The following is a 22,861-nucleotide window of genomic DNA, read 5'->3' on the forward strand; positions in this document are numbered from 1 at the left end:
TCTTCGAGGTGCTGTCTTGAAGTTCTGTGCCTGGTTTGTGTTGCAAGCTGTTGGGCACAAGCACCCGAGGCTTACTGAACCTCTCAGCTACGTGGGTGCTTGTTGGGTTTGTTATCAGCCAAGCTGAGGCAGAAGCTCAACCTTAGCGCTCTCTCTCTCTCTCTCTGTGTGTGTGTGAGAGAGAGAGCGCTTCACATCCTCCCATTCCAAAGCAGGCATCGCTGCAGGGCCTCCAATTGGCTGGAAGTTGAGAGGAGTCAAAAACCTACTTTTTTAAAAAGCAGTAGCTAGAATGGTTTAGAGCTACTGCCTGCCTTGTCCACACTGACAAGCAGGCAGTTTGCCGCATCCCTTTTAGTTCTGTGCCTGAGAGGTATGCCGGTGTCATTCATGGAGCAGGTTGAGGGAGGTGTCTGGTCACATGACTGATGGGAAGGTACAAAGAACCTGTGTGTAAATACAGCCTTCACAGGACCCACCATCTCCGGACTGGCCTGTACCCTCTTACTATGCCTAGGAGCAACCTCAGCCCCTCCCTCTTGCCAATACACAAATTGGCATCCTACCCTCATGAGTATCCCAAAAGCTGCAGGCCCAAAGTGTGCACATTTTGTGGTCTGAATTCTTGCTCAATAAAGACAGTTAGTTCCATGAGGGATTAAAAAGGTGTTTTATTCTAAGTCTTTCTCTTGCAGCAGCACAGTTGGGAGTGGCTATATTCCAACAACCCTGACTATCAGAGGCAACACCCAACTTTGTTTTTGGAACATTTATTTATTTATTTATTTATTTTCATTTCTAGACCGCCCATTGCTAATAGCTCTCTGGGTGGTGTACAAAACGAGATTAAAATACAATATAGAATAAAATCAGTAACAGAAAGGAACACATTAAACTAAAACATTAAACATAAAACATTGAACATTAAAATCCCTGGGAGTACAGCCAGGTCTTAACCCTGCACCTAAAAGAAAGAACCGTAGGCACCAGGCGTATTTCCTCCTGTAAGCTGTTCCATAATTCGGGGGCCACCACAGAAAAGGCCCTAGTTCTAGTAACAGTCCTCCGGGCAGCCTGGTGAGTTGGTACCCGGAGGAGGGCCTTAGATACTGAACGAAGTGGACGGGTAGGTTCATAGCAGGAGAGGCGTTCCACAAGGTATTGCGGTCCCACACCGTGTAAGGCTTTATAGGTCAACACCAGCACCTTGAATCTAGCTCGGAAACAAATGGGTAGCCAGTGCAAGCGAGCCAGGACAGGTGTGAAAGTTACCACCACTGTAAAGAAATCTTAAGAGGTATTTATCCCCACCTGCAGCAAGTGGATTAAGAAGACTGAAATCAACCTTTCTTGAGGACACCTCCCCACATGCACGCAAGCACGTGTGCTCACTTGCACTTCCTTTCTCCCTCTGGGAATGCCAGTCTCCACTTGCTGCCAGCCAGCCCAGCTCCTGCCGCCTTGTGCTGCTGTGCTGGTACTGCGCCCAGTCTGTCTCCATTCTGCTGCCTGTGCGGGTTGTTCTGTCTCTAAACTGATCGGCCCTGTCCACCCCCTCTCTGGCAACCCAAGGCTGGTGCAAGTGGAACTGAACCCAAGGAGCTGTGCGTACTCCTTTGTGGAGTGGTGGCTGCAGTGAGGGAATAGACTTCATGCATCTCACTTTAGCCCCAAACACCTTCAGGTTATGATAACAGGAAATCAAAGAGCTGGCTGGAAGGCAGCCAAGTAAGTTAGTCATCCCCATGGCTTTCAGTGGCTCTACGCTGACAGACTAGCATTGAATACAAGCCATCATCATGCCCTCTAGGCATAAGTGCTGGGCTGCATTTGACCCAGCCACAGACCACGTACACCTGGAGGATCACAAAGCCAAAGCTCTTGGTACCTCACTCAGGGGTGGTTTCTGTTGCTGGAGGCAGCATGGCGGTACTTGGAGGGGGGGGGGTTGCCCACCTGTGGCTTAAAGGCTGGGGACTTAATTCTGCAATGAGCAGAACAATCATGCAGACTCCATTGTAGAGAATATACTTTTCATTACAAAATATGACACCTAATTGTTCTCAAGTAGTGGATGGCCCTTCCCCAGCCTGCTGTGGGCTGCGTGTTTTGGATTACAACGCCCATCACCCATAGTTGTTGGCTGTGCTGCTTTGGGCTGATGGGAGTTGGGTATCCCAAACTGTGGGAGGGCTCCGCTTTGGGAAAGGCTGCCCTTGGGACTCAGAGAAAGCACCAGCAGGAAACTCTTGCATAGTACTGGCATTACAAAGGAAAGGCCTTCACCCTGAACCTTTTTTCCCACCCAGGTTTCCCTGCAGCTGCAGCCCCTGTAAATTACCCCGGTTCCATTGCTATTTGAACAAAGTACACATTTAAGAGATGGGTCTAGATGAGAGAGGCTGCGACCCCTACTTAAAACATTTCTAAGAGAAAGAGGTGGACCAAATCTTGCTGCGCAGTGCAAAAAGCGCATCTGAACCATCTGCTGATTCAGGAAGAGTCCCTCCCACAGAGAAGGGGCTACTTCTGCTGGGCTTTGACTTGATTATCAGGCAGGAGTGGCTTCCCCAGATGCTGGCCAGTGGTCAGCCCGTATTTTTTATCTTTTTGCTGTTCCTTGACTCCTTTCTTCAGCAAAAAGCCCCCTGCAAAGCTCAGCTCAAAGTTGTTGCTTGGGGCGAAGGTGAGGGGCTTCTCTTCCCAGATAGCTGCCAACCTCTTCTTCCATCCCTCCAGGATTTGGGAACGGGCGTCTGCTGGTGTATGGCCAATACTGAAAGCGATCTGGGGTTCCAAGATTTGGAAGCCACAGAAATGGAGAGTGCCACTCTGTTGGGGTGGGAAGAACATTTGCAAAACAAGAGCATGGCCTAGCAAACAGTTCTATACTGATACTTCCAGAACACATTTCAGTAACTACTATGACCTCCAGATTAGACCCTTCAGTGTCTCCTCTGGAATGTTACTAGTTTTAAGCACCTAAAATTGGTTTTTTTGCAGACAGGGATGTGAGCTGCATATGTGTTCCAGTCATGACAAAGAAGCAAAGTTTCTAGATATTCTAAATGACTATTCCCTAGACCAGTTGGTCATGGAACCGACCAGAGGGACGGCAACCTTGGACTTAATCCTCAGTGGGGACCGGGACCTGGTGTGAGATGTAAGTGTTGTTGAACCGATTGGGAGCAGTGACCACAGTGCTATTAAATTAAACATACATGTAACTGGCCAATTGCCAAGAAAATCCAACACCGTCACATTTGACTTCAAAAGAGGAAACTTCACAAAAATGAGGGGATTGGTAAAAAGAAAGCTGAAAAACAAAGTCCAGAGGGTCACATCACTCGAAAATGCTTGGAAGTTGTTTAAAAACACTATATTAGAAGCTCAACTGGAGTGCATACCGCAGATCAGAAAAGGTACAGCCAGGGCCAAGAAGATGCCAGCATGGTTAACGAGCAAAGTCAAGGAAGCTCTTAGAGGCAAAAAGTCTTCCTTCAGAAAATGGAAGTCTTGTCCAAATGAAGAAAATAAAAAAGAACACAAACTCTGGCAAAAGAAATGCAAGAAGACAATAAGGGATGCTAAAAAAGAATTTGAGAAGCACATTGCTAAGAACATAAAAACCAACAACAAAAAATTCTATAAATACATTCAAAGCAGGAGACCATCTAGGGAGACAATTGGACCCTTGGATGATAAGGGAGTCAAAGGTGTACTAAAGAACGATAAGGAGATTGCAGAGAAGCTAAATGAATTCTTTGCATCTGTCTTCACAGTGGAAGATATAGGGCAGATCCCTGAACCTGAACTAACATTTGCAGGAAGGGATTCTGAGGAACTGAGACAAATAGTGGTAACGAGAAAGGAAGTTCTAAGCTTAATGGACAATATAAAAACTGACAAATCACCAGGCCCGGATGGCATCCACCCGAGAGTTCTCAAAGAACTCAAAGGTGAAATTGCTGATCTGCTAACTAAAATATGTAACTTGTCCCTTGGGTCCTCCTCCGTGCCTGAGGACTGGAAAGTGGCAAATGTAACGCCAATCTTCAAAAAGGGATCCAGAGGGGATCCCGGAAATTACAGGCCAGTTAGCTTAACTTCTGTCCCTGGAAAACTGGTAGAAAGTATGATTAAAGCTAGATTAACTAAGCACATAGAAGAACAAGCCTTGCTGAAGCAGAGCCAGCATGGCTTCTGCAAGGGAAAGTCCTGTCTCAGTAACCTATTAGAATTCTTTGAGAGTGTCAACAAGCATATAGATCGAGGTGATCCAGTGGACATAGTGTACTTAGACTTTCAAAAAGCGTTTGACAAGGTACCTCACCAAAGACTTCTGAGGAAGCTTAGCAGTCATGGAATAAGAGGAGAGGTTCTCTTGTGGATAAGAAATTGGTTAAGAAGCAGGAAGCAGAGAGTAGGAATAAACGGACAGTTCTCCCAATGGAGGGCTGTAGAAAGTGGAGTCCCTCAAGGATCGGTACTGGGACCTGTACTTTTCAACTTGTTCATTAATGACCTAGAATTAGGAGTGAGCAGTGAAGTGGCCAAGTTTGCTGATGACACTAAATTGTTCAGGGTTGTTAAAACAAAAAGGGATTGCGAAGAGCTCCAAAAAGACCTCTCCAAACTGAGTGAATGGGCAGAAAAATGGCAAATGCAATTCAATATAAACAAGTGTAAAATTATGCATATTGGAGCAAAAAATCTTAATTTCACATATACGCTCATGGGGTCTGAACTGGCAGTGACCAACCAGGAGAGAGACCTCGGGGTTGTAGTGGACAGCACGATGAAAATGTCGACCCAGTGTGCGGCAGCTGTGAAAAAGGCAAATTCCATGCTAGCGATAATTAGGAAAGGTATTGAAAATAAAACAGCCGATATCATAATGCCATTGTATAAATCTATGGTGCGGCCGCATTTGGAATACTGTGTACAGTTCTGGTCGCCTCATCTCAAAAAGGATATTATAGAGTTGGAAAAGGTTCAGAAGAGGGCAACCAGAATGATCAAGGGGATGGAGAGACTCCCTTACGAGGAAAGGTTGCAGCATTTGGGGCTTTTTAGTTTAGAGAAAAGGCGGGTCAGAGGAGACATGATAGATGTGTATAAAATTATGCATGGCATTGAGAAAGTGGATAGAGAAAAGTTCTTCTCCCTCTCTCATAATACTAGAACTCGTGGACACTCAAAGAAGCTGAATGTTGGAAGATTCAGGACAGACAAAAGGAAGTACTTCTTTACTCAGCGCATAGTTAAACTATGGAATTTGCTCCCACAAGATGCAGTAATGGCCACCAGCTTGGACGGCTTTAAAAGAAGATTAGACAAATTCATGGAGGACAGGGCTATCAATGGCTACTAGCCATGATGGCTGTGCTCTGCCACCCTAGTCAGAGGCAGCATGCTTCTGAAAACCAGTTGCCGGAAGCCTCAGGAGGGGAGAGTGTTCTTGCACTCGGGTCCTGCTTGCGGGCTTCCCCCAGGCACCTGGTTGGCCACTGTGAGAACAGGATGCTGGACTAGATGGGCCACTGGCCTGATCCAGCAGGCTCTTCTTATGTTCTTATGAGCTTTCTGCTAGGATTTGGTGAACTGCAGCTTTTTACAAAACACATCTTATATGGCCAATTGGTTGGAATGCAGGATGCAAACTTTTAGATTATGCAGACCTCCTCAAACTGGACATGTCCAGGAACCTGCAAGCATTCTGTGTCAAGCAGAAGCTTACATCATCTACTCAAACTAGCTGCCTTTAAAAAAAAAGCCCTCTGCAATAGCTAAAGGTTTTGACTATAGCTGTTGCTCTTTTACCTGTATTGGCCACAGTAGTATGTTAATGTCCCCATTGATGCCTTCAGGAGTGTACATGGAGCCCATCCCACCAGTTGTGAAGGATAGCAGCGTTTTCTTTTTCTGCAAAGAACCAAACCTCAGTTATGCTTCACACAAGCGGAGAAGCTGCAGTGCAAAGAGGCACAGGAGCACCTGCTGGTGGAAGCTACTTTGCGGAGACTTGCGAAAGCCCAGCTAAGCTGTGGTGCTTGGTCGGCTGATCATTTTCATGCTCCGCTATGGAGGAAGGGGCTGCCCTTTCACCACACCCACACGGAGGCTTCTCCAAAACTGAGCTGGGGCCAAGAGACCAGGGCTGTCGTCAAGAATCCTTGGGGGGGGTTTTTTTGCACTAATGGCTGTGTCTGCCACATCGTCTCACACACAGCACCAAAGAAGCTGATGACAGGGCTCAAATGCACGAGAGGCAGGCTGCAGCTGCTGGGTAGGCTGAGTGGCGCACAGAGGGAAGGATTACTATGCCAGCAGCACAACTCCTAGTACTTTCATTCCATGTGCAGTAAAGACTTGTGTTTCAAGTGATGCAAGTCTCACTGCTTTGCTTGCACCACCCCTGCTGCATACCTACCTGGAAGGGTCCCTGCTCATACATAGCACTGTAGGAGTAGGCAAATTCGCCAACGAGGACGCGCTCGTACCACCCTTTCAAGATGGCTGGGACGCCAAACCACTGGAGAGGAAACTGCAACAGAAGCAGAACCGGAGACCCTTTTTGCACATTTGTTTTGTGGTGCAAGCCATGCCTGGCGGGTTAGGAGGCAGATGCCTCTCCATCCAGCCCTAAAAACTTTTCAGGGCCCATGGCCATGCCACTTAAGATCACAGCCTCACAAAAATACGGTGCCTCTTAACAATATACTTCTCAGGTGTCAAAGGGTAGGGGGAAAAGGTGCCGCCTTGAAAGATTTGGCTCAGACTCTGCCCATTCCTCTTACTGAATTAGAGCTTCCTGTATTTTGCCTCTCCAGAATTCCTCTGCCACCAAGAGAAATGGCAAAAAAATGTAAGGCAAACTGCAAACTCCCTGCTGGCCTCAGACACTACAAAAGGAAGGCAACACGTGGCTTGTGGTGCAGGTGCACAGGCAAAGCTTCTCCCCCCACACACACCCCAAGCCAGTGCCAGGCTTGGATCCCCATCTCACCTGGAAGATGACCAGATCCGCGGCCTCCAGCTTCTTCTGTTCGGCCACGATGTCGCTGCTCAGGCGGCCTTCTTTCCAGGCCAACCCAGTTTCAGCAGGGTAGCTGAAGTGCTGGGGGTCCTTGGGCTTGCCTGCGGGAGCGAAGGAGACAGGTGGACCCAGGCACGCAGGTGAGCGGAAGGGCGCCTCTGGGCGCCCCGAGGGTCGGGATCCCTCCGTCCCTCCCTCGCCTCGGAGCTCCCAGGGCGCGCAGCTCCTTGGCGTGACGCCAAAGGCTCCCCCCCGGGGGCTCCGATCCCCTACGGCCGCTCCTCCAGGGTGGGGGCGGCCGAGAAAGAGTCCCTGCTGGAAACCAGGCCGCTGCTGCTGCTGCCAGTCAGTGCAGCCAATGCTGAGCTAGCCCCATACCCGTGATGTCGTCGCGGGAGAGGACCGGGTTGAAGCGCTGGGCGTAGAGGTCGGAGACAGTCACGCTCCAGCCGCTCTTCTGCAGCGCCTCGACGGCCGCCTCCTTCATGGCGTAGTTGAAGGAGGTCTTTTCCGGGTGAGCCAGCACGATCAGCGCCCGCTGAGCTGCGGGGAGAGGAGAGGAGAGGCGGCTGGGCGGGGCGCCAGGGCCGCTTAGAGGGCCAGAGAGCCCCTGTCCTGGAGCCGGGATGGGGGCTTTGCAGCGGAGCCGGAGGCCGGCACTGGGGGCCCCCGTTGCTGCCTCCTTGGAACTGGCCCGGCCGGCGAGCTGGGGCCGGAAGAGGCTTCCCGCGGAGGGCGCCTGCCCTAAGGATCCCTCCAGGCCCACCAACCCGCTTTGCTCCCGAAGGATGGAGGGGGGGGGCGCTTACCGGCCATGGCGTCCGAGACGGGTGGCGGCGGCTGCACCGAGCGGGCGGCGGCGGCTCTTATAGCGCCGGGCGGAGGCGGTGCCAATTTGCTGAGTCATCGGGGCGGGGAAACACTCCGGCAAGACCCAGCATTGTGCCTCCAGACGCGCCGACGGGATGTCCTCGGCCACAGGTAGACTGCCTCTGAACCTGGAGGCTCCAGGACCAGTAGCCGTCGCTAGCCCACCAGTTCCTGATCTGATCCCCATCGAAAGGTCCACCCGGCCCGTTTTTCCACAGTGGCCTCCCAGATGCTCAGCTGGGAAGCCTGAAAGGAAGACAGGAGGGCAAGGGTCCTCTCTCATTTGTTTCCCCCAGCAACTGACATTCAGAGACAGACTGTCTCTGACTGTGGAGGTTCCATTTAGCTGTCACGCCTAATAGTGATTGATAGACCTCTCCCCCCCCCAATTTCCCCAATGGCAACATAAATGCTTTGCTAGAGAAGGCACATGAAGACACCGTTTTGAGGAAGTCTCAGTGCTTGCCAGTGTGACCCATTCCCGTTTTGGATCACTGACTGCCCTGCCAATCTGCCTGGCACACCTCACAGCAGAGTTACACAATTAACCCCACCATCACCACCACAAAAAAAGGGTACCCATTGTTGTTTGCCCTTGCGATAGAGCCACTGGCTAGCATAATAAGGACAACACTAGAATTAAAGGTGTAAATGCAGGCCAAGCCCAAATTAAAACAACATTGTATATGGATGATATGATGTCCGTTGGTCACTCCCGGGTTTAATTGCCTCCAGTATTAAATGCAATAGAATCATTTGGTAATATCTCTGGAAATCAAGTAAATAAACAAAAGACAGCTGTCCTAACAATAAAATTGGATAAAAATGAGAAACAATATATTATGCAGCAATTTGGCATGCAGACTCTAAATAGCACAGTTAAATATATAGGAGCTTAGCTGTTGGGGGTTGGTAAGCAAATAGCCAATATTAATTATGTTGCTTTATTGCAAGTTGTTCAAAAGATTTTGCAAGGTAAAGAAGGCTGAATTTATATTGGCTAGCAAGAATAAACGAGATTAGAACAGGAATAATACCAAGATTCATCTTTTCATTTGCTCTTTATTCTGCTCTTTTTAGACAGGGAGGTAAAAAGCTGGCAGAAGGAGCTGGGTAGGTTTATTTGGCAGGATAGACATCCTAAACTAGATACAAACATGAGGCAATTTAGTGATATAGTGTGGAACAATATAGATGTAATTATTAATTTATATTTACTTTCCATTCTCAGTTTGGCATTTTATTTTTAAATCTATTTTATTTCCTTCTTCCCCCCCCCACCATCTGTAATAGCTTAGATAATTGAAGTGTGTTTTTTTTATACATAATCGTGTTGGATTATATTGTTTCCAAAAGATAATGGATATATAATCTGAGCCAGATGCCTGTTTTTTCGTTTATACTTAGTGAATTTTGGGGCGGGGCGGGGGTTTACATTTGTTAAACTTACTTTTGTAAGAGAAATCCTTATGTATTTTATTTGCTCTAATAATAATAAAAAGGTTCCTGCAAGTCAAAGGTATCTACTCTGGCTGCATAAACACCATACTTTTAAAGCACATTTCTCGACACCCCCCCCAAAGAATCCTGGGAACTGTAGCTTGTTAAGAGGGCTGGGAATTGTAGCTCTATGAGGGGTAAACTATGCAGGGTGTGTGCGTGTGCTTTAAAGGTATGATGTGTACAGCTTTAGATGGTTTCTAGTTTAGTGCTGGAGTGTCAAACCAAGAAGCTGGAAAGAGGCAATTTGGACTTGTTCTTGGTGATGAAATTACAGAGGGTGGCCTTTAGAAGAATTGCCATAGGCTCATCTCTGGACATTCTTGCCGTTGGCCTTGTGGCGTTCCAACCCTCCTCTTGCTGCCTGTAGCATTTTGGGGAGGGGCTTTTGGCTCCTTTTCAAAGTGAGCAGAGATGTCAGCCAGGACGTATATGCACATGGACATCATTGCGATCACTGAATGAAGGCAGGTAGAGGCCACATCCATCCCCACTCAACACTTCACACGCTGAGCTGGTGCTATGTACAGGAATGTCAGTTGGAGACAGAAATAATTACATCCGTGCAAAGACTAGGTAAATCCAGAGATGGGCATTCTAGAGAACTCAGCATTTTCATTGGATCTACCCTTGTGGACAATGCAAAAGCCAATTGAAATCCTAGTTGTAATAACAGCTGCTGCCAATCCTCTTCAGAGGCATGAAGCCCTCATCTTAGTGTTTAAAACCGTGTGGTTTGGGACATTTGAACACGTCAAGCTGCCTTTATATACAAAGTCAGACCACAGGTCCATCTAGGACTGTTCACCCTGCAAGGCAATGATCCTTAACGGTCTCAGGCCTCCATGTCACTCATCAGATTTCTTCATACAGCCCAGATTACTTTTTGGACTTTGGGAGGGAGAAGTTCCTGAATGAAAGGGGGCTGCAGGGTGAGGGGGGAGCATGAAAAACAGGACGCATGTGGAAGAATTTGCTCTTGCTGCTGCAATGGGTGCAAAGTGGAACAAGTGCACAAAGCCTTTCCAGCTCTGGCTCCAGCTCCTCCAGAGGGACAACTGGACTGACAACAGGCGGTTGGTATCCAAAGCAATCGAGAGAAACTAGGACGCTTTAGGGGGCCCCAGGGTGAGTCCAGTCATAAACAAAGGAGAACAAACAGGCTAATTAAATGCCAAGCAGGCCACAGCAGCATGCTGAGAGAAACACGCTGAATCAGGTTCCAGGAGCAGCCTATGAGAATAATGTCGCACCAGTGCAGCCTCTGGGCGCATTGCAAGGGATCCTGGGGACAGGATTTAGCAGAATCCACATCAACTAATTAGTAGAGCACAGTTCTAATGGGCAACAGTTGTCTCTGCTTTTGGGTCAGCATAGTTATTCTGTCAGTTGCTGCCCTTCACTGTTAGGTCTCAGGGTGGGTTACAGACATTTAAAACACAGCATTAGAAACAGTTAAAACACATTTCAGTCACAAGAATTGGGTGGGTTCTGAACACACACATCTCAGGAGCTGAAGGCCAGTTTAAAGAGGTCTTTTATTGTTGTTATGTGCCTCCAAGTCGAGTACGACTTATGGCGACCCTATGAATCAGCGGCCTCCAAGAGCATCTGTCGTGAACCACCCTGTTCAGATCTTGTAGGTTCAGGTCTGTGGCTTCCTTGATGGAATCAATCCATCTCTTGTTTGGCCTTCCTCTTTTTCCACTCCCTTCTGTTTTTCCCAGCATTATTGTATTTTCTAGTGAATCGTGTCTTCTCATTATGTGTCCAAAGTATGATAGCATTTGCCAAAAACTGGCAAAAGTGCCAGGCCACGCTCTGTGGGGAGGGAATGCCAGAACTTAGGGGTTGCCACAGAGAAAGCTCTCTCCCAGGCCACCACCACCCCGAACTTCTGAGGATGGCGGAACTACCAAGGAGGGCCCTCTGCTGATCTTAGCACAGAGAGAGCCTGTGGTCTCTGAGATATGAGGCCTAAGTCACTTAGGGCTTTAAACAGAAATGTGAGCACCTGATTGGGCCCACAAATAAACTGGCAACCAGTGCAGCTGTTGATCTAAAGTGAATCCTAGCCAGTAATCTGGCTGCTGCATTTTGGACCAGTTGAAGCTGCTGAGTTGTCTTCAAGGGCAATCCCATGTAGAGTGCATTGTAATAATCCAGTCTGGAAGTTACCTGAGCATGGAGCACTGTGGCCAAGTCTTCACTGTCCAAAACAGGCTGGAACTGGCGAACCAGCCAGAGCTGGAAAAAGGCACTCCACGCCACTGAGCCCACTTGAACTTCCAGTGACAATGTTGGATCAAGGAGCATCCCCAAGGTGCAGACCCACTCCTTCCAGGGGAAGAGCAATCCCATTCAGAACAGGCCACCTCCCTACCTTCCAAATATGAGAACTCTGGACACATCACCTGTCTTTTCAGGATTCGGCCTCAATTTATTGGCCCACATCCAGCCCAACACCACTTCCAAACACCTCAACTGTCTCTCCTGATCCAGATGGCACAGAGAGGTAGAGTGGAGTGTCATCCGCATAGTGGTGGCACCTCACTCCAAAACTCCTGATGATCTCTCCCAGTGGCTTCATGTAGATGTTAAACAGCATGGAGGACAAGATGGAACCTTGCGGGACACAAGAAAGCTCTCACGGTGCTGAACAGAAGTCTCCCATAACTATTTTCTGGAAACGTCCCTGGAGGTAGGAGCAGAACCACGGTGCCCCCAACCCCCGCCTCCCTGAGCCACTTGGGAAGGATACTATAGTTGGCACCTTGGCACTTGTCCAAGGCACAGACGCAAGTCACCTCACTTTGCTACAACAGCCGCCGCCACCAGTTGCACGACTCCCGACTCTGGCCACTTTGAGCAGCCTTTTGGCGTTTGCACAGCTTCAGAATAAAGGAGAGAGGCTGTGCGTGCCTATGAAGTTGGCAACTCCCTCCCTAAATGCGATAATGTTTTTGCAGCCTCTTTCTTCCAGTTGCCCAGGCTCAGAGTTGCTTTGTGTGAGAGGGAGTGGTGCCACGGCAGGGCATGCCATTAGCCATTAAAGAAAGACTATATGAGGAGGGTGCCATGTGGGTGAACAGAGTCTGGGCAAGGCCCTGTGTTTGCACTGGAAGTAGAGCTAATCAAATCTCAGCAGCCAGTTAACTTTGCTCCTGGATATAGCGTGCCTTTGTACTGCAAGTCAGGACATAGTTAAGAGGAATGCAGCAGGGGCCAGCTTGCAGCAAACTGGCTGTTAACAAGCTCTTTTCTTTTGGAGAAGAAGGTTAAGTTACAGGCAAGGAGAAGCTGAACAGGCAGCAAACAGGAGGAAAGCTGGCTCAACTTGTCTTGCAAGGTGGCCAGCGGCACAAGGAAAAGCAGGCAGTGGGGAGGATAGCTATGGCCCTCCAAATGTACAAGACGTGGCCTCTGTAAGGATTGCCACAGGCTCACTGTTTTCAGGCTTATAGCTGGCTTTGTGACATTCTACTAGCCACCCTGCTCCCCACAGCATTTTGGAGAGGACGCTTTTAGCTCCTTTTCAAAATGACAGGAGGTTTCAGGCAGCATATTTTAATACTTTTTGACAATAGTGGAAGCTGCACAGAGGCTTTCTTCCAGGGCAGGTATTTGGACCAAAAATCAAACAGGATGTTACAGATGCCTAGCAGTTTTAACCCAGCAAAGATGTGTGCTTTGGAGTGCAACAAGGTTCTGGCCATAGATTCTTTTGTTTTCGCTTGCCACACCCACTTCTGAAGAAGAGCTTTATGCAACTCAAAAACTTGCGGATGGCAGTTTGATACAAGACAGTCGCGCAGAAGCATCACCTCTCCAACCACCCGAACCAGCTCGATGGACTGCTGAAAAACTGGTAGAAAAGACCAAGGTCTGTGCTCTTGACCACGGCCATAAAGGCAGGGGGCCCTTCCGCTCATGGGGGAAAAAGGGGTCTAGCGTCAGGAAGGGGACAAGATGAACCAGAGGAGCTAGACACAGACACAGAATGCGGAGAAACCCTCGTTTATTAAAAAATAAACAGCCACCACCACTGAGTCTATTGCATGGGAGTCTGCCCAAGCGCTTGGCGTAGTGCATGCATTCTGCTGCAAGAAGAGGCCGTGCTCGCTGCTTGGCCATCTGCGTTGCACTTTCCTCAGAAAGATGCTGTTTTCTCCCTTCCACTTATGTGTCTGTTGCCTCAAAAGCTGTCTGAAAGCAGAGCCTTCATCCGCACACACCCCAGCCAAGGGTCTAAAGTCCTGCAAGCTGTCAGAAACACAAGATGTGTTCTGCTGACAACCTGGACAGACGGGCAGTTGCCTCTCTTCCCACTTCATCTTTTTTTCACAAACTTTTTGGTGACCGTGTTGGGGTTCAGGCGCCTCCTACCTGCACCCAGCGCTGCATCCCGGATCTGTAGATTGGCTGCCCGGCTGTAAATGTCGTTCTCCACAAACGGAGAAACTCCAGTGATATAATTGGGGTCAAAGACGTTTGTCTTCTGCCTGGCCTTGCGGGAGAGCCGTTGCTGGGGGAAGCGCTGGTCTTCTGTCAGGTGAGGGTTGTTTGCATGCTTCCCGCCTTGAGGAGCGGGGAGGGAGTGCTGGAGAGGGAGAGAGAGACAAACATGCACACCCGGGGAAGCCAAAAGGCTCACCGCACCTCCCTGGCCTGACCGTCACCCACACCAAGAGGCGAGGGACCTCACACCTGCCTTCCATTCCATTTTTCCATTCCATTTTTCTATTCTACAGTTTTTGTTTTTATTCATATAAACTAGCAAGAGGACTTTTGTTATTGGACTGTATACAAATTTTGGAAAGCAATCCAGGGACCAGCCAGCATCACCGCCCAGGGCCTGCTCAAGGCGGCCACTGCCACTCCAGCCCCCCTGCTGTCTCGCATGCGGTGCTCAGCCCAGAGCACAGGCAGCCACCAGAGAGCAAGGGAAGGTGAGCATGGCAGGAGAGCCACAGGGATGCTGGAAGCTCAGGCAGCACACGTCAAGCAGAGCCACTCACCCGGAGGCCACGAGGGTTCAAGACCTTGGGATTCTGGGAAAAATGCACATGGAGGCTGCCATCGTCACCCACAGTCACTGCCACCTTCTTCAGAGTCTTGTTCCCACAGTGGGGGCAGAAGAGCCGGGTCATTTCAGATGTTGTCCTGGAGGTAAGCAGAGAAACAAGGTTACTGGCCTGATGACCTTGGCAGCAACAAGAGCCTGAGCCCCCTTTGGCACTTCCTGGAAAGGGCTGGACAGAGGCCAGGCTGCGGTCCACCCACAAGAGACTGTGCTCCAGCCACTTCCTAACACGTACTTGAAGCAGCCGTGGCAGCGCATGATATGGCTGCGGGTGCGCCGGATCAGCATGCCATTCACTGCCAGCACATGCAAGCCCATCTGCAGGAGAACATTCTGCAAGAGAGGGAGAGAGAGCAGAAGGAGGCCCTAGTGAGAGGCAGGGCTGAAGCCCCAGGGAACACCCCATATACACTCCATCAGCATCGCAGGAGGGGAGTCTCTCTCAGCTCCAGCAGGGCTTCTGCTGCCCCACAGGCTAGGGATTCTGAGAAGGGCTGGAAGATGGAACACCACAGCTCTTCCTATAGTTTTTAAAAAACACAAAGTGCTGATTTTGAAATTTGCTCTTTTTATGCTGCTGGGCCAGCCCGGTTCCCCAGGTGAAAGAGAGCCCCGAGTTGCCTCTGCTTCAGGTCCAACAGTTTGCCCAATGAAGGAGACAAAGAAAGGGCCACTTCTCTCCTCCCTTCAGGGTCCTCAGCCACCATGGGCTTCTCCTCACCCTCCCCTCCCTCTGCTCTTTCCCTGGCCAGTTCACTCCCCTCCCCGAGAGCCTTATTTATTATTTTGTTTATTCCAGCAGGAGCCCAGAGCCCTTGGCTTCCGCCCCAGAGATTAATCTTTCTTGCTGCTTACAAGCTGCCCTTGCCACCTCTCCCATGCTTATCTTGTCTGTCCAACACGGGCATAAAATCTCTGCTGGGCTTCCAGCAGAAAGCACAAAGCAGGCAGCCGGAGCAGGCAGAAGTTCATAAAAGAAACGTGGATGTATAGAAGGAAACAGGACAGCCCTAGAGAGTCGGGATGCATCCTCCAACCCGCTCCCAAACTCTGGGGACCAGCTGGCCTCACACAGCCCACGCCTGCCTGCATGGCGAAGTCAGTTGTGATGCAGGCGACCTGCACACCGGCAGGTTCCTCCCCCTGGCTTGGGTCCTGCTGGATCTGCTTGATGTTGCTGGGTGTGATCCAGCCCTCGTCATCTTCACTGTCCTCTCCGCTCTCCTCCTCCTCGCCACTCTCGTGGCCTTTGAGTTTCTCCGGCTCAATAAGGACAGCGTCAGCTTTCTGCAAGAAACAGACCAATTGGGACAGGATCGACAGAGCACACAGCCTGCCCAGGCTGCAGGGGTAAAGGTGGCTTCCATGTCCTAGAGTGGCAGCCAGTGGTGCCTGGGTGGGGGGAAAGCAGGAACAAAGGGGAGCACACTCAGCCTCTTACCAGCAAGTCCAGGAGGTCCTCCTCAATGCTGGGTAGAGGGTTCCTCCAGAACAGAAAAGAGCCAAACTCAGAGGCTTCAGGGCTGGCCAATTCTGTGCATTCTCTGCTTCCCGTGGCTGGATGACGCTTTTCACCACTTGGGCACTTGGTCTAGGTTTGAAGGGGCAGAAGAAATTTATTTATTTATTAATTAAATTTATATCTTGCCCTTCCCCCCAGGAGTCCAGAGTGGCAAACAAAAACACTCCAAAACATCTTTAAAAACAACAGCAAAGCTTTAAAAACATCTAAAAATGTAATTCCAACACAGATGCAGAGTGGGATGAGGTCGCTACTTAAGAGGCTTTTTGAAAGAGGAAGGTCTTCAGTAAGTGCTGAAAAGATAACAGAGATGGCGTCTGTCTAATATTTAAGGGGAGAGGATTCCAAAGAGTCAGTGCCACAGCACTAAAGGTCCACTTCCTGTGTTGTGTAGAATGGACCTCCTGATAAGATAGTATCTGCAGGAGGCCCTCATCTGCAGAGCACAGTGATGGATTGGGTATAGAAGGGGTAAGACGCTCTTTCAGGTATCAAGCTGCGTAGGGCTTTGTACACCAAAACCAGAACCTTGAACTTAGTCCAGTAGCTAATAGGTAGCCAGTGCAATTCTTTCGGCAGTGGGGTGACATGTTGGCAATACCCTGCCCCAGTGATAAGTCTTGCCGCCGCATTTTGCACCAGCTGCAGCTTCTGGACCAACCTGAAGGGCAGCCCCACACAGAGCGCCATCTTGAGATGCTGGCAGTTGAACCTGGGACCTTCTGCAGGCAAAGTAGGAGCTCTGCCCCTGAGGTGTGGCCCACCTTCCGTGGCCTTCTTAGAAAACCCAGATGCGGCTGCCTCTTGCTTTAGGCTCCTGGAAGATGCAAACTGGTTGCTGGATCCTCACAGGAGCCAAGGAGGAGATGGTGCATGCCAAGGGCTCCCACAGGAGGTTACCTAGCATCCCAGTGCAACCCCGGCGGAAGCATTTTACTTTCCCTAAGGGCAAGTCATGGCCACTGCCTCCTCCTGTGCAGGAGGGACAGCGCTTCCTCAAAGTGGGCTAAACGCTGCTCATCTCCCTCCATTCCATGAAAAGCGGGGCAGAGTTTCAGGTTGCTAATAGAGGCAGTTACCTTGGCAGGGAGATGGAAGCCAGGGACATGAACCGGTGCCTCAGGGTGTTGGCTTGTTGAGCTGAGTTTTACCTAAAAGGGTTTGGGGCAGGGAGAGACAAGGAAGGGTGTCAGGCAGGGTATCTTGCTGGCTCTGGCAGGAGCAGCCTCCTCCTCACAAATCCCAACGCCCGGAGCTCGCTTGGCAACAACAAGAGGAAGAGAATGCATCCAGGACAGAGCAGGGCACGGGGGGGATCAACACACGGCTTATCAGCCTGTTTGGACATTGGAACAGCAGGAAAGAGACAAAACCCAGGTTGCTGATACGTGCAGCTGGTGGCCAGTGTTCCAAATTTGGGCAGGGGGTTTCCTTCACCTCAAAGAGCCCTTGAGTCCAACGCGAGTGGACTGTTCTGCCTGTCTTCCTGTGGAGAGGGATGGTAGGGCTTGCATTTAAGAGCCACCACTGCACTCCAGCCACACAAGCAAAGATGCGGTACAACTCAAAAGCAGACCCACTTAAAGCCCCTTGCAAAATGGCAGGTGCTTGATTCCAGTACTGCATTTTGCTGTTTTGATTTTGTAAGCCAGCGTAGCCCAGTCGTTAGAGTCGAGATGTGGCCTCGCACTGGGAAGAATCAACTTCCAAGCCCCACTGTGCCATGAAGATCACCGAGTGACCTCGGCCAGTCGCTATTCTCTCAGATTAACTAACCTACTTTGCAGGATTGCTGTGAGGAGAGAGCAAGGGCCATAGATGGAAAGACAGGATAAAAACAGAATACCATTTCATTTATGGGTTGGGTTGAAATTTTGATTGTAACAATGTTATGCCCTTGGGAAGGGGAGGGAAAGGAATCCAAAGCTAATGAACTGGACTCCACCACTGGCCAGGGAACCAACATGAGAGCCAGCATGATGTAGTGGTTAGAATGTTGGGACTAGGATCTGGGAGACCAGGGTTCAAATCCCGACTCAGCCGTGACGCTTGCTGGGTGACCCTCGGCCAGTCAGTCTCTCAGCCTAACCTATGTCACAGGGTTGTTGTGAGGATAAAATGGAAAGGGAGGAGAACCATGTATGTCACCTTGAGCTCTTTAGAGGAAAGGCGGGATTACAAATGTAATAATAAATAAATAAACCACTAGGAGGCTTCCTCCTCACCAGAGGAACATTGCAAAGAAGCCTGGCCTCATCCAAGTGGGAGCTTGCTTTCTCCCTCGCTGTCAGAAAGAACATGCAGCTGCCAGTTGCCCTGAGATGGCAGAGCTGAAGGGAACAAGCAGACGCTGGCCTCAGCCATCAGTGGGGGCGGGGAGAAGGGCTGTTGGGCCATCTTTATCCAAGCAAGGAAAGATCAGCCAGGCCCCAGCTGGACAAAAATGCCTGTCTCCATCTCACCACTTCCTGGCTGGCTTACCTGTCTGGTCTCCCTCCTCCACCTTTTCTCTACATTCCCCTTCCCTTGTGCCTGTTATCTTTTCAAAGTTTGTAAGCCTCAGGGGGTTAAGACATGCCTGCCTCTCTCTCTCTCTCTCTCTCTCTCTCTCTCGTTTTTTAACTGATGAAAGTTGCTTGGGAAACAGCACTTGCTTGAAAAGGAGGATAAAATCAACAGCACAAATAAATATGTTGCTGGAAAAGTCCCGCTGAACAGATAAACAATTAAAGAGAAGAGCAGAAGAGGATCCACCTTCTGTTCTGGCTCTTTCTTCAAGTGAGCCACACCAACGTTCTCTGCTTCTAGCTGGTAGGTCAAGGCTAGGATTTGGATGTCTGTGGCTGAAAGACTGGGGTAGTCACCCGTCTTCTTGGAAAACTCTGTCACTATAAAAATGAAAAGATTTCATGGTTCACTCCAGGAAATCACAGGAACCCTGTTGTGAGACAAACAGCCTCTCTCCAAGGGCAGTGGCAGGCAGACTTCCCTGGGGAGCGAATTCCAGAGGAAGGGGGCCACAAACAAAGAGACCTCGTCTCCAGTCACCACCCGTCTTACTTCAGAAGGCAGAGAGATTAAATTGTGTTTTTTAATTTTTTTAAATTGTGTTTTAAATTGTTTTTAAAAAGATGTGTTTTAAATTTGTATATTTGTTTTTAATGTTTTTAGTTACTGTAAACTGCCCATAGAGCTTCGGCTATGGGGCGGTATACAAACACAATAAATAAATAAAACAGAAACACAGAGGCTGATTTTTATACCTGGGCAGGCTCATATGGGAAAACACAGATTTAAGGAACTTTGGTCCCATGCTAGGACCTTTAGGCTTTATAGGTCAAAAACAGTACTTTGAATTGCACTCAGGAACAGATCAGATGTCAGTGCAACTGTTAGAAAACAGGCAATATGTGAGCCACGAACCTGGGACCACTTTATGAAGTCTGCTGCTGCGTTTTGCATCCACTGCCACTTTCAAACACTCCTTGAGGACAGCCCCACGTAGAGCATGTTACAATAGTCTAAATGAGGTGTTACCAGAGCATCGTTTAGTGGCAGTGTGGTGTTTCTAGCTTAGTTACCCCCCTACCCAGTGAGGAGATGCAGCTTTTTGACAGGGAGGATTTAGAACTGCAGGGCAAGGAACCCAGGCTCAGTACAGGCACAGAAGACAAGGGCCATCACCCGCTGGGGGGCAGGAGGGGCAAAGGGAGGCAAGAAGCTCAGGCCACTCACCACGCTGCACGTATTCGGGAAACGGCTCCTTGAAGTGGAGTTGGTAGGGCAGCACCGCCAGCCGCCTCCGGGTCTCCTTGTCCCGGATCTCAGTCACCACCTCTCGGATTGTGTAGATGTTCTTGCCAATCTCCTGCCAGTGAAGAAGACAAACCTGGGGTGACTCTTTTTCCACCCAACAACCCACACCATTCACTCCCCTGGCAAAGGCTGGGGAGCAAGGGAGCAAAGGCTGGCCAGTTTGGGTGCTTTCGGGGGGGGGGCTGCCCGCATATTGAGGGGCATCATAGAACCACCTGTAAACCGCAAGGGAACTCTGGGACCCCCCATGCAAAGCTGCTCTCTGCAGAGCTTCCTAGGATTGGCTGAGCAAGCGCTTTGGGCGGGTTGGTTGGAGGCTCTGTACAACAGCCTGAAGCTGGCCCTGGAGAGCGGGGGATGGGGGGTGATCGGCCTCCAGACCCACCCAGGAACCCAGCCTGCGGTGCAGCCTATGGAGAGACTCTCCGTTTGGGCGGTTTCCTCCCTCTCTGGCCAGGACGGCCCAGTGGAGCCTCCAGCTCCAGGAGCAGTCTACCGCAAGACAAGCAGAAACCTCGGAACGGGGCCGTTGCCTACGCTCCTTGATCGTGGGGCCCCGCCGCGGGCCAAACTCAGGCTAGATGGGCCTTCCTCCCTTGTACCTGAAGCGGGGCTCCCCGCAGGAAAGCGCCGGCATCAGCCACGACGTGCTCCACTGGAGCCATTTTCCACTCTCCCTCAAAGGGCACGCTGGGAACTGTAGTCTTTTTTTTAACCTTTCCTTTGCAGAGCATGCTGGGAGTCCAGCGAGGCCACGCGTTAGGAGATCCCTGGAAAAAAAGCATGCTGGGAGCTGTAGTTCCCCTTCTCTTAAACAGCCCTTCTCCCCTTAGACTTAAGAAAAGGGTAGAGTGACCAAGGCAGGACTTTTAAGAGGAATACTTTTGACGTCGTTTCTGGACCGGGATAGCCTGACCACTGTTCACGCACTGGTAACCTCCAGGCTGGATTACTGTAATGCGCTCTGTGTGGGGCTGCCCTAGAGGTTAGTCAGGAAGCTGCAGCTGGAGCAAAAAGAGGCAGCGAGACTGCTCAGTGGGGCAGGGTATTGCCAACTTGTCACCCCGCTGCTGAAAGATTTGCACTGTTTTAAGGCTGTTTTAAAAAAAGATGTTTTAATATGTTTTGGAATGTTGTAACGTTTTTGTTTGCCGCCTTGGGCTCCTATAATAAAGGAGAGGTAAACTTCCCGCGTTGCCTCGTACGGGAAAGGAACGCACAACCTCCAACCCCAAAATTTGGCTTCGTTCTAACCCTTCCGAGGCCAACTCGGAAAACCGGAAGTCGAGGCACCTCCTCCTTTTTGCTGCCGCCGCTCCACTCTAGGCACCCCGCCTCCATGTTCCTTCTCTCCCACTTCCGACGTGTGCGAGTCACGTGACCCGTCACATGACCAACGGCTGCAGGATGCGGAAGTGGAAAGGAGCCCTGGGAACCGTCGCCGGTAAGCCCGGAGGTTTGAGGGAGGCGTTTGCTGCTCCTGCGCTGCTGAAGGCCCAGGGCGGGTAAAGTGCCTTTTGGAAATCAGTGGCCGGCTTTAAGAAACAAAACGACGCTGAGTTGCTGTGTCTTGTTTGTTTTTAAACCGCGCCCGCTCGCTTGTTTGTTTAGGGTCAAATATTCGGGTTAGCGGGGCGCTCCTCCTCCCCCTCACCGGCTCACACACCTTGAAAAACAAAACCTACAATAGAGGTGAAGATGGCAAATCAAGGGGTGAAGCTACAACCGTTCTAAACGGAAAGGCCCGAGCAAGCCCCAAAGATCTTTGCTTAATGTCTGGATGTCTAATATTGGCAGGCTGACCCGCCCCGCAACAGGCCTGCGTCTCCAGCCCCGGCACCTTCCTTGCCCTGCCTTCCTCCGTCCCGAGGCACTCGGGCTCCCCCTTTGACGAATAGCGCAAGGGCCGTTTGGACGCCTTCCTGTGTGCCCCGGCAGCTGAGCTCTGCTGCTTGGAAGGTCTCCTTAAGGTGGGGTGTTTTTTAAAGACCAGTCTATGGTCTGAAGGCACATAAGGCCAGCTCCCTGCTGAAGCTAAGCAGCGTCAGTTGTGGTCAGTGCCTGGATGGGAGACTGCTTGGGAACCACATGTAAGCCGCCTTGGGTTTCAATCATGAAAGAAAGGCGGGGTATAAATGTAATAAATAAATAAAAGAAGGGGGCCATTTTAGGATGAAGAGGCCCCCAAGCCCTTTACAGCAGCCTCCGCCAATCTCCGGTCTTCTATCTGTTTTGGACTCCAATTCCCATCAGCCCCAACCAGCCTCGTCATGCTGGGAGTTGTAGTCGAAAGCAACTGGAGTGCACCAGGGTTGGCAAAAGCTGCTTTAAGGCACTTCAGGTGAAAATGGATATCTGGGCTGCTCTTAGGAGCCATTGTAGAAATCGGAGTTTTCCCTGGAGAGCTGTGCTTCCATTGACCCTACCCAGTGAAAGGTGCTACATGCTGTGTCAGTGGAAGTGACCAGACAGTCCATATATTACATAGTACTTTATAGCTGCTTTGCTCAGTGAGAACTTGCTGAAAAGTGGGTAGACTCTTCTAGGGGCATCATGACTTTCCTGGAATATGCAAAGGAGAGTCTTCCACTTATTTGCTTTGCTTTGCTTTGCTCAGGCTACGGAGAAGTTTGTATCACTCCTCTTGCTGCATTGCTTATTGGATTAATCTGTTCTGCCGGAATTGCTGTTCACGTGCTTGCTGTACATAAGTGCAAAGACTGAGACAGGTCTGCTTCTTGGGAATAGGCACAGCACTGTAAGCTGAGTGATGCTGTTTGAACAGAGGGGGACAAATGAACCTTTTAGATCTTCCTGATTGTTGTAAGAGCTGTTGTGGGAAAGTTAGGTGTTTTTTTTAAAGAAGTACCAACATTCCACAAAGAAATATGGAAGTAAAATCCTATTTCAGGATGTACAGTGGGCATCACTCTCTGTCACACAAATAACAGCTGATGTCATGCACATCATGAGGCTTGCTGAGTGATTTTTGCCACTGCCCCTTGTACTACCTTGCTCTGGTCTTTTGGAC

The 22,861-nt window shown here is 50.0% G+C and overlaps 3 protein-coding genes across 7 annotated transcripts in view; 1 reads left to right on the forward strand and 2 right to left on the reverse strand.

The window, feature by feature from the left end:
• Positions 1-651: 651 nt before the first annotated feature.
• NQO1 (NAD(P)H quinone dehydrogenase 1) lies at positions 652-7,953 on the reverse strand. Its single transcript, XM_061594220.1, has 6 exons — positions 7,849-7,953; positions 7,418-7,582; positions 7,010-7,140; positions 6,434-6,547; positions 5,824-5,925; positions 652-2,832 (listed from the first exon to the last, which is right to left on the reverse strand). The coding sequence occupies exons 1-6, from the start codon at positions 7,853-7,855 to the stop codon at positions 2,524-2,526; spliced, it is 828 nt and encodes a 275-aa protein (XP_061450204.1). The 5' UTR covers positions 7,856-7,953; the 3' UTR covers positions 652-2,523.
• A 5,457-nt stretch (positions 7,954-13,410) lies between these two features.
• Positions 13,411-20,602, reverse strand: NOB1 (NIN1 (RPN12) binding protein 1 homolog). 2 transcript variants are annotated; one of them, XM_061594540.1, is made up of 9 exons: positions 20,433-20,599; positions 19,750-19,882; positions 18,769-18,902; positions 17,094-17,165; positions 15,934-16,083; positions 15,579-15,779; positions 14,728-14,825; positions 14,428-14,572; positions 13,411-14,009 (listed from the first exon to the last, which is right to left on the reverse strand). In XM_061594540.1, exons 1-9 carry the CDS (start codon positions 20,562-20,564, stop codon positions 13,740-13,742), a joined length of 1,335 nt encoding a protein of 444 aa, XP_061450524.1. In that variant the 5' UTR covers positions 20,565-20,599; the 3' UTR covers positions 13,411-13,739. The 2 variants fall into 2 exon arrangements, with proteins under 2 accessions (XP_061450524.1, XP_061450525.1); XM_061594541.1 differs by lacking the exon at positions 17,094-17,165 and having other exon boundaries at positions 20,433-20,602.
• A 594-nt stretch (positions 20,603-21,196) lies between these two features.
• Positions 21,197-22,861, forward strand: part of WWP2 (WW domain containing E3 ubiquitin protein ligase 2) — a 37,473-nt gene continuing 35,808 nt past the window's right edge. The window contains exon 1 of one of the 4 annotated variants that reach the window (XM_061594537.1): positions 21,197-21,274. Coding sequence is in view for 1 of the 4 variants with exons in the window: in XM_061594535.1 (XP_061450519.1) it covers positions 21,220-21,335 (116 nt within the window). In the remaining 3 variants the exon portion in view is untranslated. Of the gene's footprint in view, positions 21,336-22,447; positions 22,560-22,861 lie in introns of those variants that run through there. The other 3 variants (XM_061594535.1, XM_061594539.1, XM_061594538.1) reach the window with 3 other exon arrangements.

The sequence above is a fragment of the Rhineura floridana genome, chromosome 13 (genome assembly GCF_030035675.1).
Source record: "Rhineura floridana isolate rRhiFlo1 chromosome 13, rRhiFlo1.hap2, whole genome shotgun sequence".
Lineage (NCBI taxonomy): Eukaryota > Metazoa > Chordata > Lepidosauria > Squamata > Rhineuridae > Rhineura > Rhineura floridana.